Genomic DNA, 27413 nt, shown 5'->3' with positions numbered 1-27413 from the left:
AGCTCCCACGAGGACGATCTGCCCGTGTACCTGGCCAGGCCGGGCACCACGGACCAGGTCCCGCGGCAGAAGTACGGCGGCATGTTCTGCAACGTGGAGGGCGCCTTCGAGAGCAAGACGCTGGATTNCGCCGGGAGCCGGCCGGGGGTGGAGGGGGACACCCCGCGCCGGGGCCAAGGCCGGGAGGAGGGCAGGGAGCCCGCGCCCGCGTCGCCCGCGTCGCCCGCGTCGCCCGCGCCCTCCGGGGTGGAAATCCGGAGCGCCACCGGCAAGGAGGTTTTGCAGAACCTCGGCCCCAAGGACAAGGTAAGGGGGCCCGCGGCTCTTCTCCTCCAGCCCTCGTTCCCTTGGCAGCCCGGGGCGACAGGGCCCGGGCACAACTTTCTCCGGCTCACTTCGCTGGGGGAAGGGGGACAGGGAGGTGAAGGGCATCCTCTGCTGAAAGTAGCGCGATCTCTCTCGGCCGGGACCCGGATTCGCGCGGGTTCCCAACCGCAGCATCTCGGTGGGCGGCGGAGCGGGGCACGCGGGTTCCCCCCCGCTTCCCTGTCGCACCCCCGGGCCGGCGGGTCTGGGTGGGTGTGTCAGCCGGGCCAGGCAGGAAGGTTAGTGATTTCCAGCCCTTCTCTCTGACTGAGTAACCACTGGCACAATTGTCTTGGCCCCACTCTGGCCCTAAATTAAATCTCAACCGTGGTCACCAGGGCAGAGGGCACGCTGGCGCTGGGAAGATGGGGTCATCTCCACAGTCCCCGGATGAACGTACAGGATGGGCGGTCTCCCCTCTCACTCTTTAGACATCAGCCCAGTCCCTGAAACTTTTGGGTGTGGAGCCACGAGACTAAACACCCTCATGTGCGTGCCTCTCTTCTGTCCTAGATCGACATTTCACATCTGTTTGTAAAGTGTACATTTGTGTACAAAGCTTGTTGCAAGACTGGGTACCACAGGGATCCAGCTGTCTCTGGAATAATATGACTTATTTTTGAAAACAGGCAAGAGTAGTAAGCGTGCACTTTAAACTAGCACAAGCTGTAAATTCTCTGCTGCTCCTCCATGTGCCAAAACCAATTTCTAATGTATGTGTATTTTTGAGAAACTCATGACACACTGAACTGGCTCAAGGTATGGCGTTGAAATCCAGCTTGCTCTCATCTGTTTGTTTATTTCATAGAAAACCAGAACCATAGTTCAGAAAATTCAGGATCTGGGCAGGGCTGGAGCACTCAAAGTTCAAACTGACGCTTTTGAGTTGGGGAACAATAGTAATCAGATACGTCACTCTTGTGTAGATAATGGCTGCAAAATCCATCCACATGTATTATTCTGTGCGAATACTGGTATGAATAATAACCCGAAATGGAAATGTCTGCCCCAGAGCAATTATAGTTAATGCTTACCCAAGTTTTAGATGTTTTTCCAAATGCAGTGAGGCAGTCAAAGGAAAGCATATCTCTGCACTGTTTGATTTTGGGAAGTTTAAAAAAATAAACAAAGCTTTAATTATTGATACTGCTAGGGAAAGAAAGCCCTGAAGTTAGTATTGTGTAGAGATGCCTTTGGGAAGCAATGTCCGTTTCCCTTGGAATCACTCGTTTAGTTGGTGATTTTCATATCATCCTTGAGAGTATGGGATCCCTCTAGGCCCTGCTCAAATACCCTTTTAGGAAAAACTTCTGATATTTTGGAGAAGCTGTGGCTGATTTCTGAACCTAAGAAAGGCGTTCCAGGAAGATTATCGACTCTCTTCAGGTCTGAGCTGATCCCTATTGAAATGTTCCCTTCCTGACTCTAAGGGGAGGGAGAAGTGATGGAAAAGGTCGGTAACAATTGCTGTGAGTCACTGCTATTCCCTTTGCTGAAACACCCCTGATGTCAGCCAGATAATATGCCTGGTTTGCAGGATTTAAGAATGGTAACTAGAGAAAGGGAAAATGTTCCTCCTTTAAACCCAGAAATTCTCTTCATTTTCTTTCCTTTTGCAAACCCTATACTTTTGGCTCCTAATTGAAAAATAATAATACAACTTAAGCATCAGCAAGATTTCTAGTGCTACATGGTTATTTGTAAGTTCAGGCTTGCTGTCAGCTTCATGCAGGCCCTGTGATTATCTCTAATTTGGTTGAATCACACTGCTACGAGAGTCAGCAGACCTTATCTACTTCTGTTCTTGGTGGCTATTTCCTTGAGGGTAGGGATTGTGTGTTTGGATTTGTCACTGTAGCTGAAATGCCTAGGACACTGGACATGTTCCATAAGTGTTTGGTACATTAGCCTCCTTAATTAAGCCATATTTTTTGCTACACAGATGCAGAATGATCGTCTGGTCTCTGTTTGCTTATTTTTCATATTTTAGTTTTTAATTTTTTAGAATAAACTCTAGGCCCAACGTGGGGTTTGAATTCACGACCCCAAGATCGAGAGTCCTGTGCTCCACCGACTGAGCCAGGCCAGTGCCCCTTCTGGCCTCTTATTTAAATACCACCATTTTCAGGGAGCGCTGTACCCCGTGAAGCAACTTTTGGAAACCTTCACTTTAAAAAAATTAAATTAAGCTCAAATCTGCCTACTTGTGGTTTCTGTAAACTATTCTTGGTTCTGACCTTTTAAAATGTAAGAATAGAGTTTAAAACAAAAAGTTTCTGAGCTATTTTAATGACTTGAAACATGTGGGTTTGTTTATCTGTCAGCACAGGTTGGGTATTGCCACAGTAACAAGCAATCCCCACATCTCAGTGGCTTAATCAAACAAGCACAGTTGATTTCTTGCTCCTGTTACTTGTCCACCGTGGGTCAGCAGGACCCTCATTTCCCCCCAGGGACCTAGGCTGATGGAGGTTTCACCTCTGTGCTCCCTTGCTGGGAAGAACATGGGCGAGTTGCTCATAGGCTCTTGAACTCCCTTGCTGAAGTCGCAAAGATGACTTAGGTTCACATTTCACTGACCAGAGCAAATCATTAAACTGTGCCCCCCAAAATTGGGAGGGTGCAATCTTACCATGATCCTGTAAGACGGAGATTAGAAGTATTTGGAGGAGTGCCTGGCTGGCCCAGTGGATGGAGCATGCGACCCTTGATCTCAGGGTCATGAGTTCGAGCCCCATTTTGGTCATAGAGCTTACTTTAAAAAAAATTAAAAATTAAAAAACCAAAAGGAAGTATTTGGAGTATAGCTTTAATATCTCCACTGTACCTGGGGCTGGACTACTGGGATGAGACCTGGCTCTGCCCATCTAGATTATGTGACTGTATAATCACATATACAGCTACAGCTCGGCTTCTGGGCCTGTGCTTTCTCACCTGCAAGATGTAAATAACAGTGACTACTTTGCACGTATTAAGTACTCAGTACATATTAGTTACGATTACTGTTTGAGTTTTTACTGCTCTTTATATGTTTGAGGGCAGTTATATTCTTCCTAAAATTCTCTTTTTTAGCCTTATCATTCCTAGCTTCTTTAGCCCTCTCTTATGTAAGACTTTCGCTCTTCTGATTTACTTTTCAGGTTTGACTATATTTTATAAATATTTTTTCAAAAACTGCAGTGCCCAGAACTGAACACAGTGCTCCAGATGGGATATGGCTGTGGCAAAGTATATTAGGCTAGTCAATTTCCTTGATTTACATGGACATCGTATGCTTTTGTAGTAGGACAGCCAGAATTCAAATGGATTTTTCTAAGTCCAGAGTCCCATTTTTCTGAGTTCTGAGTCCTTTCCTGACAGGGAGGATGCTGCTTTATTTTAATTCGGTGAGCCTGACCCTTGGCTCTGCTCTTAACATGTTATTGTCATGCAGGGCAAGGATAGAGCTTTCCACCACACCTCAAGAACCTTCTCCCATCTTGCCACCAGCCCATTATTCAGGACACTTGGAGAATAGTTGCTCAGCCTATGAAAACAGTTGCTGCAAAATCCTTATTTTTCCAAGTTGCATTCCAAGTTGAATGCAAAATTATTAAAAGAGATTTTTAAAAATTGTCCTGATAAACTCACAGTATGCTTTGTCTATAGCATACCTACTTATTAACTCCCAACTTAAGGACATGAGTTTAGTTAATAAAGGCATACGTTATAAACAAATTACGTAACAAAAGTATGTGGCAGAATAAAAGTAAAAAAAGTCTCTGAATTATACTTTGAGTGCCAAGTGCCACGTTCGAGGTATGATTGGGTTTTTATAGTGTGGTTCTGGAGCTACCTGTAAGCACCTTGTTAAATAATGTACCTAGATTTTTTTTCTTCGGATAGCCGTTTATACTGCCCAGATCCTCCCTGGTTGGCTCACACGACTTTTTGTTTATAACTTTTGACAGTAAGTGCATAAAAAAGTAGTTGTAAATGAAAAGGAAGTATTTTTCACCATTTCTTAAGGTGGTTTCCAGAGTTTTTCTTGCAGCTTAGAAATTACCAACGGGAGGAGAATGATGATATATGGTCTGCCAAGAGCAAATGATACTGCAAAAACTCTGTCATCCAGTGAAAACAAAGTAATGGCATTATGATTACATGGGTCTATTGATAACTCCCTGTCAGGAGCCGTGGGTCATTTCTAGTCCCCGGTTTCCCACATGGGCCGCTTGGGTGCAAGTTGTCTCCTTTGTAAAGTCAGGAGGGGTTCTGGGTGTAGGAGGAGACAGGCCGAGTAGTGGCGCTTACCTTTTTTTTTTTTTAAATCATTTGTCATGTGCCCTTTTGGTCTTGGGTGACCAATTTTCAAAATGATCCAGAGAAGCTGAAGTTCTCCTCCTCACCCTGTGCAAGAGAAGACAGCTGGAAATAGAATTCTAGGTTTATAAAGGCCTCTCTACATCATCAGAATCCCTGGAGTGTATGTGAAGTTTTCAAAGCTGCTCTGACAAACCCAAGCTTGCACGTAGATGGGGAGAAAGGGCTCTTGGGTACCTGGCCCCCAGGCCACACTTGAATCTGGGACCGTATTTACTTACCAAACTTGGAAGTGTTTGAAACCTTTCAGAACTTTGGTTTAGTTTGACAGCAGGCATTTGAGGAACATAAAAAATGTACCTTCCAAGTAATGCTGCGATTGGCAGTGTTCCCTCAAAGTAATGGTCCCTGGAGACAAGATTTTGCTGACGGCTCATGTAAGTAATGTCTAAGACAGCCAGGAGACTGTCCGTGATGCTTTTCTGTCAGTGATTTCTATAGCTGATTCTCTTTATGATTAATTTCCACTGGGCGTTATTCCTACAGATAATGTTCCTGTGAGACAGTGGATAGAGCTTCCTAGCAGTAGGCAGTCTGGCTGAGGAGGATGTAGGCTGTGACTGGTAGCTCAGTCCTCCATTTGTGAGAAGAGGCAGAAGCCCATTTTTGTGTGTAAGCACTTTTGAAAGTTAAACTTATAGGAAAATGGAATGTTAAAGTTTATCTGTACTCTTAAAAATTTTTTTTAATGTTTGTTTATTTTTGAGGGAGAGAGAGAGCAGGAAAGGGCAGAGAGAGGGAAATGCAGAATCCAAAGCCGGCTCCAGGCTCTGAGCTGTTAGCACAGATCCCAATGCGGGGCTGGAACCCTTGAACCATGAGATCATGACCTGAGCCCAAGTTGGACACTTAACCCACTGAGCCACCTAGGCACCCTAAGGTTTATCTGTACTTGTAACCTGGACTTATATGGCATTCAAACATCAGTTCTACTCCATCAAAAAACCAATGAGATGAGGCAAACAAACAATAAGCAAAGCAACAAACAGAAATTAAACCAACAGGATAAAGGATTAGCAGCCTCAGCTTAGAGACCCAATCTTTAACCAGCTGTACACCTTGCTCAACTCACCTCCCTTCTCTCTGAGTCTTAGTTTCCTCCTTTCCAGAATGAAGGGGCTGGACCAGGTCTATAAGCTTTTTGACTGTACACCTCTATGCAAAAAATGTTTGAGCATGCTCTCTGTATGCATACACATGCCTATATATAAATTACATGTACAACGTACGTACACAGACCCTTGAAAAACGCAGGGGTTAGGGTGCTAACCCCCCGTGCATTCAAAAAAATCCATGTATACCTTTGGACTCCCTTGAACCTTAACTATTAATAGCCTTAACTATTAATAGCCAGCTGTTGACCAGAAGCCTTAGTGATAACATGAACAGTTGATGAATACAGGTTATACACAGTTGGTATATAAAATACAAACATTTTGTATGTTATATGTATTACATTCTGCATTCTTATGAGAAAGTAAGCTAGAGAACAGAAAATATTATTAAGAAAATTGTAAGGAAGAGAAAATATATGTATAGTACTATACGGTATTTATTGACAAAAATCCACATATAAATGGACCAGTGCAGTTCAAACCTGTGTTGCTCAATGATCAACTGTATTAATATCTTACGGCCGTTATACAATACAAAACAAGTACGAAGTAAAATATTACATATACAGATATAGATCCTGGTATTTATCTCTTGTACCCTCGTGGCTTGGCTTGCCCACCCAATTGGGTAAGTGCTCGTAAATCTGTAATCTTTTGATCAAAGCCGTAACAGTCAGTGGTTCTAATATTACGGTTGTTAATGAATTCACTGTCAGTTTGAGTTCTTCAGTGATACATGCTCTATTATGGGCCAGTTTCTAAAAGAAATAAACTGTTGAAGCCTTGCAGTGAGGCTACAGACTGAGTGTTGGGTAGTGCTCAGTATAGTCTCTTTATATATGTGGGGTTGGGCCAGTGGGATGTCGATAACAAGGGTCACCATAAGTATGATGAGGAGTCCCCAGATCTCCCTTCAACCCCTAAGTTTTTCTGTACTCCTTTATTCAAAAAGCACTTATTAAGCACCAGGTATGTAAGCGCACAATCAAAACCTAATTTTGAAGAAACAAAGTTGAACGAAACAGATAAACACAAGGAAAGCATTAACTTCATTTCCTTATAGTTTCCCATTGAAAATTGCCATTAATATAATGGTGTATGTTCTTTACATCTGTGTGTGTGTGACACATGTGTTTTTCATTCCAAAGTAAAAGTGGGAATATATAGTACTGTCTGTTTTTAAACTTTTTTTTTTTTTACCACTTTAATACTTTGTAATAAACTTTATTTCCAAGAACAGTCTTAGGTTCACAGCAAAAAATGAGTGGAAAGTACAGAAATTTCTCCTGCTCCCACACATTCATGACTCCTTCCGTTATCCACATCTCTCACCAGAGCGGTGCATTTCTTACACTTGAAGAACCCTCACTGACATATCTTTATCACCCACAGACCATAGTTTACATTAGGGTTCACTCTTGGTGTTGTACATTCCGTGGATTTTGACAAATGCTTAATGATATATATTCACCCTTATAGTATCAAACACAGTATTTTCATTGCCCTGGAAGTCCATTGTGCTCACCTATTCATCCCTCCCTTCTAACCCCTGGCAACTCCAATCTTTCAATTATCTCTGTAGTTTGCCTTTTTTAGAATGTCATATACTGGGAGTCATAAGTATGTAGCTTTTCTTCTTTCACTTAGCAATATGTATTTGACATTCCCCCAAGTCGTTTCATGGCCGGAAAGCTCATATCTTTTTGGCACGGAATAATATTCTATTTACTGGATGTTTATTTATGCATTCACGTACTGGAGGACGTTTTGTTTGCTTCTGAGTTTTGGCAGTTATGACTAAAGCTTCTATAAACATTTATGTGTAGCTTTTTATGTGGACATTTCATTTGAGTAAGTACCAAGGAGTGCAATTGCTGAATGGTGTCGGGTAAGTACTTATTTTGTAAGAAATCCGTAAACTGTTTTCCAAACTGGTTGTACCATTTTTGGTATTCCTACCAACAATGAATGAGAGTTTCTTTTGCTCCATATCCTCATCAGCATTTGGTGCTGTCACTGTTTTGGATTACGGCCTACAATGGTAATAGACGTGTAGAGATTTCTCACTGTTGCTTTAGTTTACAATTATCTGATGACATGATGTTGAACATCTTTTCATACGCTTACTTGCCATCAGGATATCTTTTTGGAGAGGTGTCTTTTCAGGTCTTTGGCCCAGTTTCCAATTGGGTTATTCATTTTCCTATTGCTGAGTTTTAAGAGTTCTTTGTATATTTTAGATAACAATCCTATATCAGGCGTGTCTCTTACAAATATTTTTCTCCCACTCTATGGCTTGACATTGTTTTTTTGTAGACAAGAAGATTTTAATTTAATTTAATTTATTAAAAAATTTTTAATGTTTTATTTATTTCTGAGACAGAGAGACAGCGTGAGCAGGGGAGGGTCAGAGAGAGAGGGAGACACAGAATCTGAAACAGGCACAGCACAGAGCCCAATGCGGGGCTTGAACCCACGAACCATGAGATCATGACCTGAGCCAAAGTTGGACGCTCAACCGACTGAGCCATCCAGGTGCCCCAAGAAGTTTTTAATTTTAATGAAGTCCAGCTTATCCATTTTTTCTTTCATGAGTTATACCTTTGGTGTTGTATCTAAAAAGTCATTGCCATACCCAAGGTCATTAGGGTTTTTTTCGATCTTATTTTCTAGGAGTTTTATAGTTTTGCATTTTACATGTAAGTCTGTGATCCATTTTGAGTTAATTTTTGTGAAGGGGTTAAATCTCTGTCTACATTCTTTTATTGCATGTGGATGTTCAATTGCTCCAGCAATTGAGTGTAAAAAGACTATCTTTTCTCCATTCTGTTGCTTTAGCTTCTTTGTCAAAGATGATTAGACTCTATGTATATGGGTCTATTTCTAGGCTCTCTTTTCTAATCTATTAATCTACTTGTGTATTTTTTTGCCACATTGTCTTATTTTTTATTTATCTACTTTGAATGTTGTTATTATTCTTTTAAGTAGACTCCACGCCCAATGTGAGGCATGAACTCATGACCCCAAGATCAAGAGTTGCATGCTCTTCCACCTGAGCCAGTCAGGCACCCCTAATACCACATTGTCTTGATTGGTGTAGCTTCACAGTAAGTCTTGAGGTTGAGTGGTGTCGGTTCTTTTGAGTTTCTCATCATTAAGTATGATGTTAGCTGTAGGTTTTTAATTGATGTTCTTTATCAAGTTGAGGACATTCTCATCTATAACTTTAATCATGCATGGGTGCCAGGTTTTGTCAAATGCTTTTCCTGCATCTCTTGATTTTGTTCATTATTCTTTTTTAGCCTCTTGATGTGGTGGATTACATTAATTTTCCACTGTTCCATTCCTTGGATATATTCCACTTGGTCATGGTATAAAATTCTCTGTATACATTGTTGAATTTGATTTGCTAATATTTTGTTAAGACAATTTACATCTGTGTTTATGAGAGATATTGGTGTCTCCTTTTCTTTTTTGTAAGGTCTATCTGGTTTTGGTATTAGAGTAATGGTGTCTTCCTAGAATCAGTTAAGAAATATTCTCTTTGCTTTTATTCCTGGAAGAGATTGTAGAGAATTGGTTTAATTTATTTTTTAAATGTTTGCTAGCGTTCACCAGTGAACACTTCTGGGCCCCATGCTTTTTAGGAACCCATCTGGGCCCAGTGCTGTTTAGGAATTAATTATTGATTAAATTTCTTTAATAGATATAGACCTATTCAGATTGTGCATTTCTTCTTCTGTGAGTTTACTAGATTGTGTCTTTCAAGGGAATGGTCTATTTTATCTAGATTATCAAATTTGTGGTCATAGAGTTTTTCATAATATTCTTTCTTATCTTTTTAATGTCAATGGAATCTGTAGTGATGTCTCCTTTTTCATTTCTGATAAAAATAGTTTGGGCCTTCTCATTTTTTCTTAGTTATCCTAATTAGATGCTTATCAGTTTTATTGATCTTTTCAAAAAACCAGCTTTTGGTTTAGTTTTCCTTATTGATTTCTTATTTTCAGTTTCATTGATTTATGTTCTAATTTTTAGTCTTTCTTTTTTTCTGCTTACTTTGGACCTAATTTGTATTCATTTTCTAGTTATAAGATGGGAGCTTAGATTACTGATTTTCAGTCTTTTTTTCCTTTTTAATATGTTCACTCAATGTTATAAATTTCCTTCTAAGCAGTGTTTTAATTGCATTCCACAGATTTTTTATGCTGTATTTTCACTTTAATTTAGCTGAAAATATTTATAATTTCTTTTGAAAATTCTTCAAATGACCAATGTGTTATTTGAAAGGTGTTTAATCAAGTATTTGGGGATTTTCCTGCTTTCTTTTTGTTACTAATTTATGGTTTAAATGTATTGTGGTGTAAGAGCAGACACTATATGATTTCTATTCTTTTAAATTTAAGGTGTGTTTTATAGCTCAGGATGAGGTCTATCTTGGTGAATGTTCTATGTGAGCTTGAGAAGAATGCATATTCTTCTTTTGTTAGATAAAGTATCAGTAATATTTAGGTCATTGATAGTACTGTTGAGTTCAACTATGTCCTTACTGATTTTCTGTCTGCCGGATCTGGTCCACTTCCCACAAGGGGTGTTAAAGTCTCCAAGTATAATAGTGGATTCATCTGTTTCTCCTTGCATTTCTACTAGTTTCTCCTCACATACTTTGATACTCTTTTTATAGGCACATATTTGTTAAGAATTATTATTTGTTCTTAGAGAATTGACTCCTTTATAATTATAGTAATGCTGTTTTTTATACCTGATAACGTTCCTACTTTGAAGTCTGCTCTGTCTGAAATTAACATAGCTTTTCCTGCTTTCTTGTGAGTAGTGTTAGCATAGTTTGTTTTTCTCTACCCATTTACTTTAGGTTTATTTGTATCCTTACATTTAAAGTTGGTTTCTTGTAGACAATGTATAGTGGAGTTGTGATTTTGATCCACTCTGACAATCTCTGCCGTCTTCTAATTTGTGCATTTAGACCATTGATGTTCAAGGTGATTATTGATACATTTGGACTCATATTTACTATATTTGCTGGTGTTTTCTGTTTTTTTTTCTTTCCTTGTTCTTATTCTATCTTCTATTATTTTTCTGCCCTTTATGATTTTAATTGAGCATTTTATATGATTCCATTTTTCTCTCCTATCTTAGCATGCCAGTTACATTTTTTTAAAAATGCTGATTTATTTATTTAGAGAGAGTGAGTGAGTAGAGGAGGGGGCAGACAGAAAGAAAGAGAGGGAGAGAGAGAATCCAAAGCAGGCTCTGCACTGTCAGCGTGGAGCGCTACGCGGAGCTCAAACTCAGGAACCCTGAGATCATGACCTGAGCCGAAATCAAGAGTCCAATGCTTAACTGACTGAGCCACCCAGGTGCCCCTCAGTCACACTCTTTTTTATTTTTTCTAGTGGTTGCCCTAGAGTTTGCAGTATGCATTTATGACTCAGCCAGGTGCACCTTCAAATAACACTGTACGACTTCATGGGTAGTGCAAGTACCATATAAGTACAAAATATTTGCAGTTCTTCCCTGCTCTGTCCCTTGTATTATTACTATTATTCACTTGACTCATACAGAAGCATATACAGACATATCTAATTGAATGCATTCTTGCTACTGTTATTTTGAACAAACTGTTACGTGTTAGATCAATTAAGTATGAAAAAAACTGGGGTTTTTTTTTTTTTTTTTTTTTTTTTTAGGAGAGAGAGAGAGAGAGAGAGAGACAGCGTGAGCAGGGGAGGGTCAGAGAGAGAGGGAGTCACAGACTGAAACAGGCTCCAGGCTCTGAACTGGCAGTCAGCACACAGCCCGACGCGGGGCTCGAACCCATGATCCGTGAGATCATGACCCAAGCGAAAGTCGGACGCTCAACCGACTAAGCCACCCAGGCACCCCGAGAAAAACTGGGTTTTTATATTGGCTTCATTTATTTTGTCTCTAGTGCTCTTTCCTCTATTCACTGACATTCACATTGCAGACCCATATCATTTTTCTTCTTTCTGAAAAATTTCTTTGAACATTTCATGCAAGGCAGTTGTACTGCCAATGCATTCCCTCAGTTTTTATTTGTGTTAACAAGTCTTTATTTCTCCTTCCCTTTTTGAAAATTATAGTTGACACATAATGTCATTAGTTTCTGGTATACAACAAAGTGATTGCACAAGACTGGATGTTAAGTTATGCTCACACAAGTGTAGCTACCTTTTGTCACTATACAGCCCTATTAAAGTACCACTGACTATTATCCCTTTGCTGTACCTTTCATCCCAGTGGCTTATTCATTCCATAACTGGAAGTCTGTATCTCCCACTCCCTCTCACCCATTTTGCCACTCCCATGACCCTCTTGGCCTCTGGCAACCATCAGTTTTTTCTCAGTATTTTTGGGTCTGTTTCTGCTTTTTGTTTGTTTGTTCATTTGTTCTGTTTTTTAGCCACATGTAAGTAAAATCATATAGCGCTTGTCTTTCTCTGCCATTTCATTTAGCATTATACCCTCTAGGTCTGTCCATGTTGATGCAAATGGCAAGATCTCATTTTTTTATGGCTGAATAATATTCCATTATATATAATTATGTTAATTATATATATAATAATATTCCATATATAGATATGTCACATCTTCCTTATCCATTCATCTATGGATGGACAGGAGTTGCTTCCATACCTTGGCTATTGTACATCGTGCTGCAGTAAACATAAGGGTGTATGTATCTTTTCAAATTAGTGTTTTTGCTTTCTTTGGGTAAATAAATACCCAGTGGTGGAATTACTGGGTCATTTGGTATTTCTATTTTTAATTTTTTAAGGAACCTCCATGCTGTTTTCCAGTATGTTTTCCAGACACTGTTGGTGGCTGCCGCAATTTACATTCCCACCAACAGTGCATGAAGGTTCCCTTTTCTCCGCATCCTCACCAGCGCTTGTTGTCTCTAGTCTTTTTGATTCTAACCATTGTGACAGGTGTGAGGTGATATCTTAACTGTGGTGTGAATTTACATTTCCCTTACAATGAGTGATGTTGAGCATGTTTTCATGTGTTCTTTTTCACTTTTGAAGGATATTTTGCAAGGTCAGCATTGTAGGTTGGTGGTTTTTTTTCTCTCAACACTTTATTTTTTGAATGTCTTTTAAAAAATTTTAATGGTTAGTTTTGAGAGAGAGAAAGAGAGCATGAAGAAAGAGAGAGAGAGAGAGAGAGCATGAGTGGAGGAGGGACAGAGAAAGAGGGAAACACAGAAGCTGAAGCAGGCTTTAGACTCTGAGCTGTTAGCACAGAGCTTGATATGGGGCTCCAACTCACAAACCGTGAGATCTGGACCTGAGCTGAAGTCAGACACTTAACTGACTGAGCCACCAAGGCGCCCCTCAACACTTTAAATATGTCAGTCTATTCTCTTCTTATTTGTGTGGTTTCTGAGAAGAAATCAGATGTATCTCTTATCTTTGTCTCTATTGTGATGTATTACATATTAATTACTAGTTTCCATTTAAAAACTTTTTTTTTTAAATATTTTTATTTATTTCTAGGAGAGAGAGAGAGACAGCGTGAGCAGGGGAGGGTCAGAGAGAGAGGGAGTCACAGACTGAAACAGGCTCCAGGCTCTGAGCTGGCAGTCAGCACAGAGCCCGATGTGGGGCTCGAACCTATGAACCGCGAGATCATGACCTAAGCGAAAGTCAGACGCTCAACCGACTAAGCCACCCAGGCGCCCCTTCCATTTAAAAACTTTTATTTAAAAAAAATTTTTAAAGTAATTTCTACACCTACTGTGGGGCTTGAACCCACAACCTTAAGATCAAGAGTCATATGTTCTGCTGACTGAGCCCGCCAGGCTTCCTGAATTACTCATTTCTTTTAATTGAACATTTATATTTTTGCTTTCAGTTTTGATTTCACTTTTACTTCTCTTCTTTTGCCATTGTAAATAAGGAGATGATAGGCATTCTTGTAGCCAAATCTTTGTGTATATTCATTTCTTTACCATTCACGAATGGAAACTCCTGGAAACGGTTGCGTGTGGTGTGGTTATTTTTGTGCTTTGGGAAGAGTGAGCACGGATGCTTGCCTGCCACGTGGGACTTCAAGGGCAGGACTCTGGGTGAACCAGGGAACACTTCTGAGTAAGAAGAACAACTGAGTAAGAAGTGCAACCGGGGCCACATGGTTCAACTGCAGAGATGAAGGGGCCACAGGAGCCAGGCAGGTGGGGACAGAGTAAAAGACATTGGAAGAAGAGGTTTTAAATCTTAGCTGGAGATAAAAATGTAGAAAGAAAAAAAGAGTGTCTTTCCTCTCTCTACCAAAGTAGTAGTCTGCATAATCTCTTGGAATTCTGCCTTTTCTTGGCTTTAGGGTCACAGATACAAGGTTCACAGTGTGTTGTAATAAAAAGCTCCACTTATGGAGTAATGGAGTGCTTGTTTATGCAAGGAACTGCTGCTACCTGCATTCCTTACACTAACCCTACAAGATTGGTATTAATATCTACATAGTCTGGAAGAGAAGCCCAATCTTGGAGAGATGTCTTGACTTCCTTTAATTATACAACTAGAAATGGATAAAGTCCAGATTTTAGCCTAAGGACTGTCTGATTGATTTTTGTATACTATTTTGCTGTTTTTTTAACGTGGTGGCAGCTAAGCATTGGTACTGAATGGGGTCCAGCACTAGGACTGGCTTGGTTAAGAGGATCATCCAAATAAAATGTCTACTAGGGGGACTTTCTGGAGAGTGAGTGGATGGAGCTCATAGAATCAAAATAGGGAAGCTGAATTTGATCAAGTCCAAAAGGTGAACACAGTTACTGAACCAAAGGACTTTAGAAGTTATGAATCCCGGGGCACCTGGATGGCTTAGTCGGTTAAGCATCCTACTTCGACTCAGGTCATAGTCTCTTAGTGTATGAGTTTGAGCCCCACATCGCGAGGCTTTATTTGGATTTAAAGCCTTATTTGGATTCTGTGTTTCCCTCTCTCTGTCCCTCCCTGGCTTTTGTGCTCTCTCTCTCTCTCTCTCTCAAGAGTAAATAAGTAAACATTAAGAAAATTAAAAAAAAAAAAAAGAAGCTATGAATCCCTAGAAAGAGGCCAGGAGATGGAGCAAGGGAAGAAGTGGAGAGGCTTCCATGATATTCCCCAAGTGCCTAACGATAATTTTTCTTGGATGCTGTGGCTTGCTGGTAGGTTCATCTGATTTCAAGCACCTTTACTATGTGCTAAGGGCAGATCATATTCAAAGGATGGTGCCAGAGATAAGGGCTCACACAGAGGTCTGCAGGAGGCCTGGGGCTCATATGCCACTTTTCTAGACAATCTGAACCAAGGACAGAACGATTTGGTTCATTTCCAAGAAGCTAGCCTGCGGCCAAAGAGAAAAGATGCAGTGCTTATGTTGAGTTGAAAGTGGGCTAGGGTGGGACTGTTTTCCTCTTACTAATATCCTCACATCCTGTCATTTGGATAGAAAGAAAGAAACCCAGTGAAATGGGAAGTTGTGGGATGAATGGATAGTAAGCAAGAAGTAAAAATAAATAAATAAATAAAATTGACGAATAATAATATCTCACACAATTGGTAGGGAGGGAAAACCTTTCCAGAGATACAGTTTTCTTCTACATACTAGGCAAGAGTGAGGAAAACAGCCAGTGGTACACTTTGGGAGTCTTTTAGTGAGATTTTAGAGGGGGTAACAGGGAGTTTCATAGGGGTGTTCAAGATTTGAAATAAAGGCAGTATCTGGCAATGCATGCTGTCAGCTAAGAATTTGGAAATAAAGGATGAGATATCCCTCATTTGTCTACAACATGAGTCTATAAAGGCTTAGATTATAAATAATTTAGGCTTTGTGGGCTATAAAGTGTCCATCCCAGCTTCCAAAGTCTGTATAACAAAGTTGCCTGTAGACAATATGTGAATGAATGGGTGTGGCTGTGTGCCAATAAAACTTTATTTACAGGAATCAGGCAGTGGGCTGGACTTGGCCTAAGAGCATTTGTTTGTCACCTCCTGGTCTTGAATATAAGAGGGGCATAAGGGTATACAGGCTTGTGTGTGTGTGATTGTGTTTTGCAAGAGCATTGGAGTAGCAGAGGGGACCTCAGCAGCTTTTCAATATGAGAAGATTATAAGAAATTTGACTGAAGTAGGCAAGAGCATTTGAAAGGCTCAGAGACATTTGCCTTCCTTTCAGGATGTCTGGAGATTGGAGGAGGAAATTAAAAATAAACACATACCTGGCAATGAAGAGATGAACACTGCAAGATATCTTAGACATGGCAAATTTATGAAGTGGAGGCAAGGTTTTGTAAAAAACAAAGTCAGGGGAAAGCCCGNNGGTGGGGGGGTGGGGGGAGGGGAGGGGTGGCAGTTAAATAGGATAACCTGGAAATGACAGTGAGAAAGAAACAAATACAGGAAGTCCGAGTGATTAGGAAGAAGGAGGTCAGGCTGAAAATAAAGCTTTGCTGCCGTGCTGGAAAAAGGAGAGGTGTGAAGGTGGCCAACAGCTTGCAGCTGCAAAGAGGAGAGGAAATGGTAGAAAATAGGTTTGCTTGGAGCTCTTAACAGAATGTGACATCCTTAAGTCAATGGGGAGAATGCTAGGCTTACTCACACGGAGAACTTGTCAACAGATTAAACATGGGGAGTTTTGGGAGCTGAAATAATGCCTTTATAAATGTGTGCTTAGGAGTTTTCAAGAAAGGGTGTACCCAGGAAGGCGTGTACTGCCTTTTGGAAGACCTGTGCTCACCATTCAGGAAATCTGACTTGAGGTCAGGAATTCACCCGGGGCTAGCTCCCCTTGGGGCATGTAGTGAGAGTCAGTGGCTCTCCCTTTGAGCTTTCATTCATTTACTTATTCTTTCATCCATTCATGAGTCCAACAGATACTTACTAAGAGTCCATTGTTGGCCTCTTCAGGGTCACTAGCAATCTGAGATGTGTCAGGTATGTGTCACAAATCTGATTTGTGAAAGATGTGATGGCAGCTTCAAAATGAGTGCTCAGAAGAAGGGCACAGGGCTTCCCTTCCACCAGGAGAGGCAGAAGGAAGGATATAGATATTCACAAAAAAGATTTCTCTGTCACATGGTAGATTCATCCCATTAGACTGTAGAATCTCAGAGCGAGGAGCAATTTCAAAGATTATTTTTCCTTTTCACTTTATGAATAGGAAAACTGAGACCCCCAGATTGGAATAAGAGTGAAAAATAAAAATTTTTGAGTGGTTATTATGTCAGGCACTCTTTTTTTTTAACCTTGGTAAAATATACATAACATAAAATTTTCCATTTTAACTTTTTAAATTAAATTTTATTTCTTAATTGAAGTATAATTGACCTTTTTATCGGAGTATAGTTGATATTAACATTTTTTTTTACATTAACAATTTTAAAGTACAATTCCGTTTACAGCGTTGTGCAATCATTACCACTGTCTTGTTCCAGAACTTTTCCATGATCTCAAATGGAAACTGTACCCGTTAGCAGCCCTTCCCCTCCCTCTAGCCCCTGGCAACAATGAATCTGCTTTCTGTTTCTATAGATTTGCCTATTCTGGACATTCCATACAAATGGAATCATACAACATGTGGCCATCTTTTGGTTTTTCTTCTTTGACTGAGTGTCGTGTTTTAAAGTTTCATCATGTAGCATGTGTTGGTATTTTATTCTTTGTTGTGGCCAAATAATATTCCATTGTATGGCTCTACCACTTTTTTTCAAAAAAATAGATTTTTTAAATTAATAGACTTTATTTTCTTGTGCAGTTTTAGTGTACAGAGGAAATGAACAGAAAGCACAGATCCCAACATACCCCCGTTACCCTCACCCATAGATTGATTTCCTCTGTTACTAATATCTTGCATTAGTGTGGTATTTTGTTACAGTTGATGGGCCAGTGTTGATACTTTCTTATTAAGTCCACAGTTTACATTAGGATTCAGGCTTGGTTTTTATATCCTGTGGATATTGACAAAAAATATAATGACATGCATCCACAGTAACCTGTGGAATAGTTTCATCGCCATAAGTGAATAGGTTTAAATTTTATTATTAAAGTATAGTTGATATACAACGTTCTATTCATTTGAGGTACAGGATATGCCATGTTTTGTTTTTCCATTCATCAGCTAATGGACATTTTGGTTGTTTCTACATTTTGGGTGTTATGAATAGTGCCATGGCTGGCATTTTTTAAAGCACTTAACATTAATTAAATTAAGTCTTTTTCACAGAAACCCTTGGAGGGAGGTTCTTCAATTACACTCATTTTACAGATAAGAAATGAGAGACTAGATCATTTGCCAAGTTACACAGTTCATAGAAGAGGCCTGAGGGGAAGTTAAGACCCACTTGTCCCGTTTCCCAGCCCCGCGCCCCTTCTGCTCTCCGCACTAGCCCCGCTTTAACGGCAGGACACTCCACTCTGTCTGACTGCTCTTCCTCAGTGTCCACCTCAGTCCCATGTGCTCAGAGTATTTGGTGTAAATTAGGTGAATTAAACCCCTCTGCTGAATAATACATAGGAAACAAAAGGAAAACTGGAGATCATTTATCAGAAGTCACTCTCCTGTAATAGCGAATATATAAAACAACGGACTCAGTAACAGGATATTGTAAATAATTTATGACATTGTCACACGACAGAATCCCGGAGCCATTAAAAATTATGCTGTGCAAGAATAATGGTGTGAGAACATGTTCCTGGCTTATTTGACCCTTCATCCTTATCAAGTCCCTGGGCAGGAACACTGAAGTTTAGAGAGGTTAACTAAACTGTGCGAGCTCAGACAGCTTGGAGAGCCGGGATTCTGTCTAAATCCCCAAACCATGCTCTCAGCCACCATAAAAATTACATGGAAAATGAACAGAATCTTAGCAGTGGTATATTTCTGTGCAGGACGATAATACCTTCTGTTTTCTTCTATTTCTTCAGTAACATTTTCCACATTTTCTACAGTGACCTAGGATTGCTTTGGAAATTGAGTAAAACCATTACACTTTCTCTTACAAAGAAGAAAGACCTGTTCAAATTAACCTCAACACATTGTTGACCAAAAAAACCAAAACCTGTCACAGAAGAAAATATGGGCCATAGCAAAAGTAAGGAGTGGTGCTGGCGGAGGACATCACAGGGAGGTAGTGTTCTGTGCCTACTTTCTCCTTTACCGGCTCAACATTTGGGAACAATTAATGGCTGCTGACCCCTCCTTTCCCTACATGAGCATTTCTGTTTCCCAGTTCTGTACAGAGTTCTAGGGATGATTTGGGGGAGCGGTTCGGGAACCACCCCGAATCCTCGACTGCCGCAGTGTGGTCTCGGGGACAGGGCAGAGGCTTGCTGTGTGGTTAGGCAAGGGACACCCCTGCGTTCTCTAACCCAGCCTGAGGTGTTCCCTTGCTGGTGCTGCTGGGTGTGGCCAGGGAGCACTTGCTTGGGGCCCGCCTTCTGTCTTCTGGGTAGCGTCCAGGAGGGATTTGAGAAGTCAGCCTTCCACAGATTGTTCACACGGGAACAATGTTCACGCGTTATTGTTTGTCCCCGTTGATAGGAGCGACGTTGCAGAAACCGCTCATGGTCTCCGAGGCCTTAGGTTGTTGATATTTAATTCCAAATTTCCCCTTTGCAAGTCCCGTCCCCTCGTTCAGTCAGCTCTGATGCGGCTCCACAATAGCTGTAATATTGTCATTATATCCATAGAAACCGTCCGCAAAGCTGCAAACACAGGAGCCCCCCCCTCCCTGCAGGCTGAAGCAGGAAGGNCTGGGGATGCAGGCTCCTTTCCAGGGCCTGTGTCTGGGCCTGGTTACTTGCTTGAACTCTGATGCTAATGAGGCAGGAGACAAAGATTCCTTCCTGTATGGGTTTTCAGCTTCATTGAATTATTATCCACAGACAGACATAAGGTGCTAATAGGCGCTCGTGTGTATGAAGATGGAGACAGAGACAGACATGTAATGCCATGCCCTCCCTATGTGCCAGGCCGGCCCCTTCGTGTGAATGTTTCTTTGGACATTCATAGCATCCTGAAAGGGGGGATATTATTATTCCCATTTTGCAGATGAGGCAAGTGGGCTATTCTCACTTGCTTTCCTTCCTGCCTTAGCTTCATCTTGAGTGTTTTCAAGGAGTTTTCCCTGCGCCCTTAAACTCAGGTAAGGTGCTCTTGTATGCTATCTAAGGTGCTTGTATCTGATACTTATTCTGTATTATACATTCTCATTTGCCTCTTTCCTACTAGACTGGGAGCTTTTTTTTTTCTTTCTAATTTTAAGTGTTTATTTATTTATTTTAAGAGATTGAGCGAGCCAGGGAGGGGCAGAGGAAGAGCGAGAGAATCCCAAGCAGGCTCCATGCTAACAGTGCAGAACTGGACGTGAGGCCCAATCCTACAAACCGCAAGATCATGGCCTGAACCAAAATCAAGAGTATGACACTTAGCTGACTGAGCCACCCAAGCACCCTTAGCCCGGGAGCTTTTTGAAGGCAATGCCCTTGATTTCTAGCCCAGGGGTGGGTTGACTCATACGTAGTAGGTGCTCAGTACATACTTTAGAATGAATAAAAGGATGAATAGGAAAGTTTCAGTAACTTAACTCAAAATCTGTCTTCTGCACGATTCTGTCCTGGCACTTAGCACAGCCGCTGGCATGTAATGGACCCTCAATAAATATTTGAATGAAATAGTGAATGAATGAGCATCAATTAGCTCATCACTCAGTGTGTCAGGGAGTCATGCCAAGCTTTTCTGACTTCCGACACTGTTTTGAATTAGCTGGTAGGAGAGATCACTCTCTGTCTGGCCTGGCAATTTAAAGGGCGTGGCTTCCTGATAGGGGCTTGGTCCTGTCTGCTTTTAGAAGTACATCTCATTATATAACAGCTCTTACATTTATCTGAGGCCACCTCCACCCTGGTGGAAAGAATGTTTGTCTGAGAGCCATGAAAGCAGGGCAGAGACGTGGGTATGGTACTTATTGTGTGAATTTGGCCAAATCCCTTAACCTTCGGCCTTTGCATCTCCATTTTTAAAGCAGAATTTTATAATCGTTGATGTTTTCTCATTAACACTTGGGGTTTGTTACACTTTCTTCTTTATGTTTATGTATGTTTGAAAATCTTTAAAAAATAATGGTTTTAAAATATTGAATTCTAAAAAAACAAACCAAAAAACTCCTCTCCAATCCCTCAAATTTTAGTTGAGTTAAATTTGAGATTTTCTAGGAACATACTTCCTTTCTACCTTTTTAAATGGAAATAGAGTTGACACAGTGTTATGTGAGTTTCAGGTGTACAACTAGTGATTCAACAAGTCTATATTATGCTATGCTGTGTTATTCATATGTGTTATGCACTTTCTATAGGAGAAGCTACCATCTGTTACCATACAACGCTGTTAGAATATCATTGACTATACTCTTGATATTGTGCCTTTATCCCTGTGACTTATTCATTCCATACCTGGAAGCCTGTATCTCCCACCTCGCTTCACCCATTTTGCCTCTTTCCCCCATTCTGCTTCCCTCTGGCAACCACCAGTTTGTTCTCTGGTATACCGTCCCTTAAAAAAAAACAACAACAAAAAAACCCCCATAATCTTATGCATAGCCCCAGTAAAAGTGGAACTTCCCACCTAGAGGTCTTTCCCAATCTTTCCTTCCTGCACCTACCCCCACTCTTGACAGCCTCTGAAAAAGCTCAGTGAACAACTAGCTCCCTGGTATATACAGTTCAGACCCTACTAGAATAGATTAGATTCGAAAGTTTACTAATTTTAGAAACATGGGCACTGCGCCCTGCAAACTGTGTATCCAGCTCTGGGCTAAAGGTAAGTGTGACCTATCTTTACAAATAGGTATCTTGATGGAGATGACTCTGCATGGTATTTGGGGTCATGGTTTCTGACTTTTGAACCCAGAACCACCACTTTCCCAAAGGTTATAACCATGGAACAAGTCCTTTCACTTCTCTGAGCCAGTTTCCTCGTCTGTGAATTGAGGAAACTATTCTTTCATGACTGATTTTTATGACACTCAGTGAGAACTACCACTTACTGTGTAATTACTGGGTATTTAGTAAATTTTGTGGAAGAGGCAATCTACCATGGGCTTCGAGTCTCCCTGCATATTTCTGTGGTTATCCCCAAATGCAAGGCCCTGACTACTCTTTACCTGGATCATTTCTCATGGTTATGTTTTCAGTGAGCAAGCTTGAGAAATGAGGTAATGTTTTCTCAGATAAAGAGTAGTCTTACTTCATTTTTTTAAAAAATTTTGAATGTTTTATTTCTGAGAGAGAGAGAGAGAGACAGCATGAGCAGGGAAAGGTCAGAGAGAGAGGGAGACACAGAATCTGAAGCAGGCTCCAGGCTCTGAGCTAGCCATCAGCACAGAGCCCGACGCGGGGACCCATGAACCATGAGATCATGACCTGAGACGAAGTCGGCCGCCCAACCGACTGAGCCACCCAGGCGCCCCAAGAGTAGTCTTACTTCAACTTACTCTAACAGTAGCGAGTCCCCCAAGCACAGCGTTCTTCTAGAACACAATGCACTATATGTGCAGGCAGCCATGACAGGCCCTTTGTGTCATCGTGTGAGACTTGAGGGGCACGAACAATCAAAGAAAACCAACATGCAACTGTGGCTAGTGCTTTTGTCATGATTAATGAACTTGTTGGTCTCTGACCCGGGAGTTTCCTGTCTTCTGACATCAGCCATGACATAGTAATAAGCTGATGTGTTAGTTTGTAAGTGTGATAAAATCTCAGGCTCTGCACAGTTCTCAACATGTTATATATATTGTATTACATGAGTTAAATGATCATAGCAGCCATATGATTAGGTAGTTCTGGTAACCGGATTTCATAGAAGACAAAAGTGAAGTTTCAACAAGTTTCGGTGAAAGTCACACAGCTGTTATGTAGTCATTCTTTAACCAAGATGAAACTAATGTGCCTTATTTTAAAGGTTATACCCTTAATTATAATGTATTTATTTTCTGAATCATATGAAGTAATGGCAATGAAATCCCTTACAAACTCTAATGCATTATACATAAGTATATATTATTATTAATAAAACTATCATTATCATGTGAGCACTAAGAACTTGGTTCATTTCAGTACATCTGTATTGATTGTCTGTGGTGATCCTAGCCTCCCCACGACAGATAAAGCTGCCTGTTCCAGCTTCTGTGGAAAACCTGAGTTTAGTAATGGCCGCGTTGCTTGCTGGCTGTGTGACATTGGATGAGATACGTAACATCTCTGTATCAGTCCATGTTGAGTCATAAAAACAGACACAGTGCCAAGTACATCAGATAGAGGGGATTTAATAGAGAGAATGGAATGTACACATGTTAGGAGCTGAAAGAACCCAAAGGAACATGGATGTAAATCCAGCGAGAGGAGCTAGAAGCACCAGCCACCCAAGGCTGAGTGAACAAAGAGATAAGGTTTCCAGAATGGAGGTGTGTGGAGGGGCTGACCTACAAGGGTGCAGACCTGCAATTAGAATAGATTTTGAGAGACTCCGGCTGGCCACTGGTGATGCTATTGAGAGGGTGTGCAAACCTGGAGGTAGCAGTGCCCAAAGAACTTGAAGCCGGGAGACAGCTGCCCTCCAGGAGTCATGTCAGGAACAGGGAAGCAGGAAGGAAGTTCTCTTTCCCTTTCTTTAGCTTTCTCTTCTCCATTACTGCCCTTTCTTTGCAGAATTTAATAGGAAACTAGCTGGTTAGGGTCCTGGGTCATGTAGTGTGTGGAGTCCCAGCCGAGTTGAGATCAGAGATTAGGGACTGTGGAAGGATGGATTTGGCATTGAGAAACAGTAGGCAAGTATCAGGCACAATTGCTGTCCCTTGGTCCCATGTCTGTAAAATGGGGATAATGTTGATCTCATTATATCCTTTTGGAGGATTAAATGAAATAACCACTCAGTTGCTTGAGACTGATTTCAAGTGCCCAATAAACACAAGCTTTTATCATTCTTATCATGCTAAGCTTGCTTTCTGTACAATCTGCCTTTGCCCGTTTTCCAGTGGGACTGGGGTGTTTCGCTTGCTTCGGGGATTATCAGGCCATCTGGGAAGCTGGCTTTGCCGAGCCCCATGTGGGGCACAGGCTTCAGAACTCAGCACTTGCCCTTGTGAGTCAGGATGGGAAACCTCTCCCCAGGGATATTTAATTCGCTGCTTGTCAGAATGGTGTTGATGAAATGCTTGTCTCAGATGGGATCTGGGGCTGCTCTGATGGGGGATTCTCAGTTTACTTCATTTGTCATCCTGCTTCCTCTCTTTCCCAAAATAAAGCTTGCCGTGGCCTTTCCCTCCTCTCTCTTCATTCTTTCATCAGACAAGATAAAATGGCCTTCAGTGAGTCAGCAGGATTTGCACTGCCAATCAGCTGTTTGCCCCTTGCAAGCGTCATGCTACAGCACCTTCTCACAGTATAAGGCCAACTTGCGTTTCAGCCCTGTAGCCTGGTAATTAAGGATTTAGACTGTGGAGTAGAAACAAGCAGGGTGCAAATCCTGGCTCAGTATTTATTAGCTGTATGACCTTAGGCAAATAACCTCCCTAAGCCTCAGTTTCATCTTCTGTAAAATGAGCATGGCAGTTATATGTGTATCATGGGGATGTTGGGGAAATGAAAGAAGGTAATTCATGCAAAGCCCTAAATCTGACATGCCTCCGATTTCATAAACCCTCAATACGTGACACCTTTTATTACTGCCCATCACAGTTATTTTTTTATGAACTCCTGGAATAGAGTTGAGCTTAGGAATTGGTTCCACAAGTGTTTGTTGGTCACCTATTAGGTGTCAGATACCGTGAAAGTAATTGGTGAACTCAAAAGGAGCAAAATGCAAACCTGACCTGTGCAATTAGAATAGAGTTCTTGTCTTTAAGGTGCTAACAGTTTGGGAAACATGGGGGTCTGGGGTAGATTGGCCATGTTTGAAACCACGCTTATAGTACAGTGTGATAGGGGTATGCACAAAGGGCCAGAGGAGCTGAGAGACAGACGGGAGACTGAACCAAGACTTGGGGGTCAGGGAAAGCTTCCCGTGGCCTTGGTGGACATTTGAGTTAGCCTGGCAAAATATTCATGTATGTTAGGAATGCTTGTGTATGTGTCGGCAGGGAGGAGAGTCTGTGTGTGTGTGTGTGTGTGTGTGTGTGTGTGTGTGTGTGTGTTGGGCAGGGGTATTCCAAGCAGAGGATCAATAAGGGAGATGCATGGCATGCTTAAGAACCTGAAATCCTGTAGATACTGAGGGCATAAGTTGGGTAAAAGTCAAAGCCAGAGAAGTCAGCTGGGGCCAAATTATGCAGAGTCTTCTAGAGCATGTGCAGGGCCACAAACCTGGGGAGCCACCGTGGACTCTCTTGGCTGCCTCCTTTCCAGAGGTGCCTTCTGCATCTCAGACCGTTCCTCCTAGATAGCATGGTGTTTGTCTAACTAGCAATCAATTGTCTCCTTTCTTACTAAGACAGCCCTAATTTTGTTGAGGGAGCCAGTGTACCCTGCTTGAAAAACTCACATACTCCAGCTCCCCTTACAGACAGAGTTATGCATGGCTGAATGCCAGTCCTAACTGCCACTGACGTGTACAGGCTGGAGATACGATGAAAATAATAAAGTCAGAATGTATATTAAGAAGGCCTGTAAACCTCCTCGAACAGACCAATACATACAAAGGGAACGTTCGAAGCTTTGGGAAATGTGTCATCTTCTACAGTGCATAACCCAGGATAAATCCTTTATTAAAGAACATTTTTATAAGAGCATTAACTAAAGAGAGAGCTCAAAATGTTAAGACATGAAAGATAGGAATTCTGGTCCTAGTTCTAAACAGTCTAATTGTGATCCTAAATGAGCCACTAACTATCAAATAATATAATTCTCTGGGAAAATGGCAACAAATAAAGCCTCTACTACAGAGCTATCGTGAAATCAAATGAAATAAGGTAACGATAGGGGCGCCTGGGTGGCTTAGTCGGTTAAGCGTCCGACTTTCGCTTAGGTCGTGATCTCGCAGTTCGTGGGTTCGGGCCCTGCGTCGGGCTCTGTGCTGACTGCCAGCTCAGAGCCTGGAGCCTATTTCAGAGTCTGTGTCTCCCTCTCTCTCTGACCCTCCCCTGCTCACACTGTCTCTCTCTCTCCTAGAAATAAATAAAAATATTAAAAAAAAAAAAGAAATAAGGTAACGATAGTAACACTAGCTAATGTTCAGTGAGTGTTTCCTATATCCCAGGCACTGTTTTAAGCATTGTACATATATCATTTCACTTAAAGCACAAAACATTCTGGTCATCTATGAGTGCTACCATTTTACAGATGAAATGAGGCAGTGTAAATAACTTGCCCAAGGTCAGAAAGTGTCTAGTAGGAAGAGTCAGGGTTAGACTCGCTGCCGACTGACTCCAGAGCCAGAGATCACATTCTTAGGACCAAACTCCTCATGTAGCAGAGACTTTGAAAAACTATACTGCATACAAAGGAAAGATTATGATCACGGCCACATGTGACTTGATGGATTACTGAGAATTAAAATAAATAAAATATGCTAAATACTAACCTTTTTTGGTATTTGAAAAACTTTTTAAAAATTTTTTATGTTTGTTTCTTTTTGAAAGGAGGGAGGGGCAGAGAGAGAGGGAGACCTAGAATCTGAAGCAGGCTGCAGGCTCCACGCTGTCAGCACAGAGCCCAACATGGGGCTCGAACCCATGAAGTATGAGATCATGACCTGAGCCAAAGTTGGATGCTTCACTGACTGAGCCACCCAGGTGCCCCTGGTGTTAGAGAATTCTTTAAGAATGCCAGAGGTTTCTGAAAATCTGATAAGGTTTCAGAATCAAAATTCCTTTCTCTCTGACTGCCTTTGACATCTCTTCTTGTCTTCGAGTTCTATAATTTTAATGTGGATTTAGGTGTTTTTCTTTTTCCTTTTCTGAATTCAGCGTACTTTCTGAATTTGAAGACTTGTGTCTTTCTACAGTTCTGGAGCTAAACTTAAGGTGAAACCATCTCACTGATATCCAGGGCTCTCAGCCTCTCTATCCTATTTTCTATTTCTTTTCATTCTTTGCCACAATTGAAGTTATTTCATTATATTTACAGTTCACAAATTCTCTTTTCACTTGTATTTAATCTGCTGCTTAACTGTCCATTAAGTGTTTGCTTTCATTGGCTATTTTTTTTTTTTCATTTCTAGAAGATCTGTTCCCTTCCCCTTAATTTAAATCTACAGGTTCTGTCTAGATAGTGTCTTACTCTGTTCCTGTACTTAAGTTTTATTTGTATTTGGAACTTTATCAGTTTAAACACACTGATTTTATTTAATCTATCTGATTGTTTTATTACATGAAGTTTTGAGAAGTCTTAGTGTACTCTTATTATCGAAATCTTGTTCACAGTAGATTATTTTATGTGTTTTGTCATTTCTAATTTTGAATTCATGTCAGGTGGTGTTTTCTTGAAACACTTCAATAAACCTGGGTCCAAGGTGTCTCTTTTGAGTGGTTTGCTTTTGCCAGATACCCCAGTGGTA

At 41.1% G+C, this 27413-nt stretch overlaps 1 protein-coding gene across 1 annotated transcript in view; it reads left to right on the top strand.

Annotated features, from left to right (window-relative positions):
• The first annotated feature begins 6 nt into the window (after positions 1-6).
• Positions 7-27413, top strand: part of DPYSL3 (dihydropyrimidinase like 3) — a 111519-nt gene continuing 84112 nt past the window's right edge. The window contains exon 1 of the mRNA XM_077773019.1: positions 7-306. Within this exon, the coding sequence (XP_077629145.1) occupies positions 82-306 (225 nt within the window). The 5' untranslated portion in view covers positions 7-81. The remainder of the gene's footprint in view (positions 307-27413) is intronic.

This window comes from Crocuta crocuta, unplaced genomic scaffold (assembly GCF_008692635.1).
Source record: "Crocuta crocuta isolate KB4526 unplaced genomic scaffold, BGI_CrCroc_1.0 scaffold107, whole genome shotgun sequence".
Taxonomy (NCBI): domain Eukaryota; kingdom Metazoa; phylum Chordata; class Mammalia; order Carnivora; family Hyaenidae; genus Crocuta; species Crocuta crocuta.
Note: the sequence above shows the minus strand (reverse complement) of the source record. Positions and strands in the feature narration are given on the sequence as shown.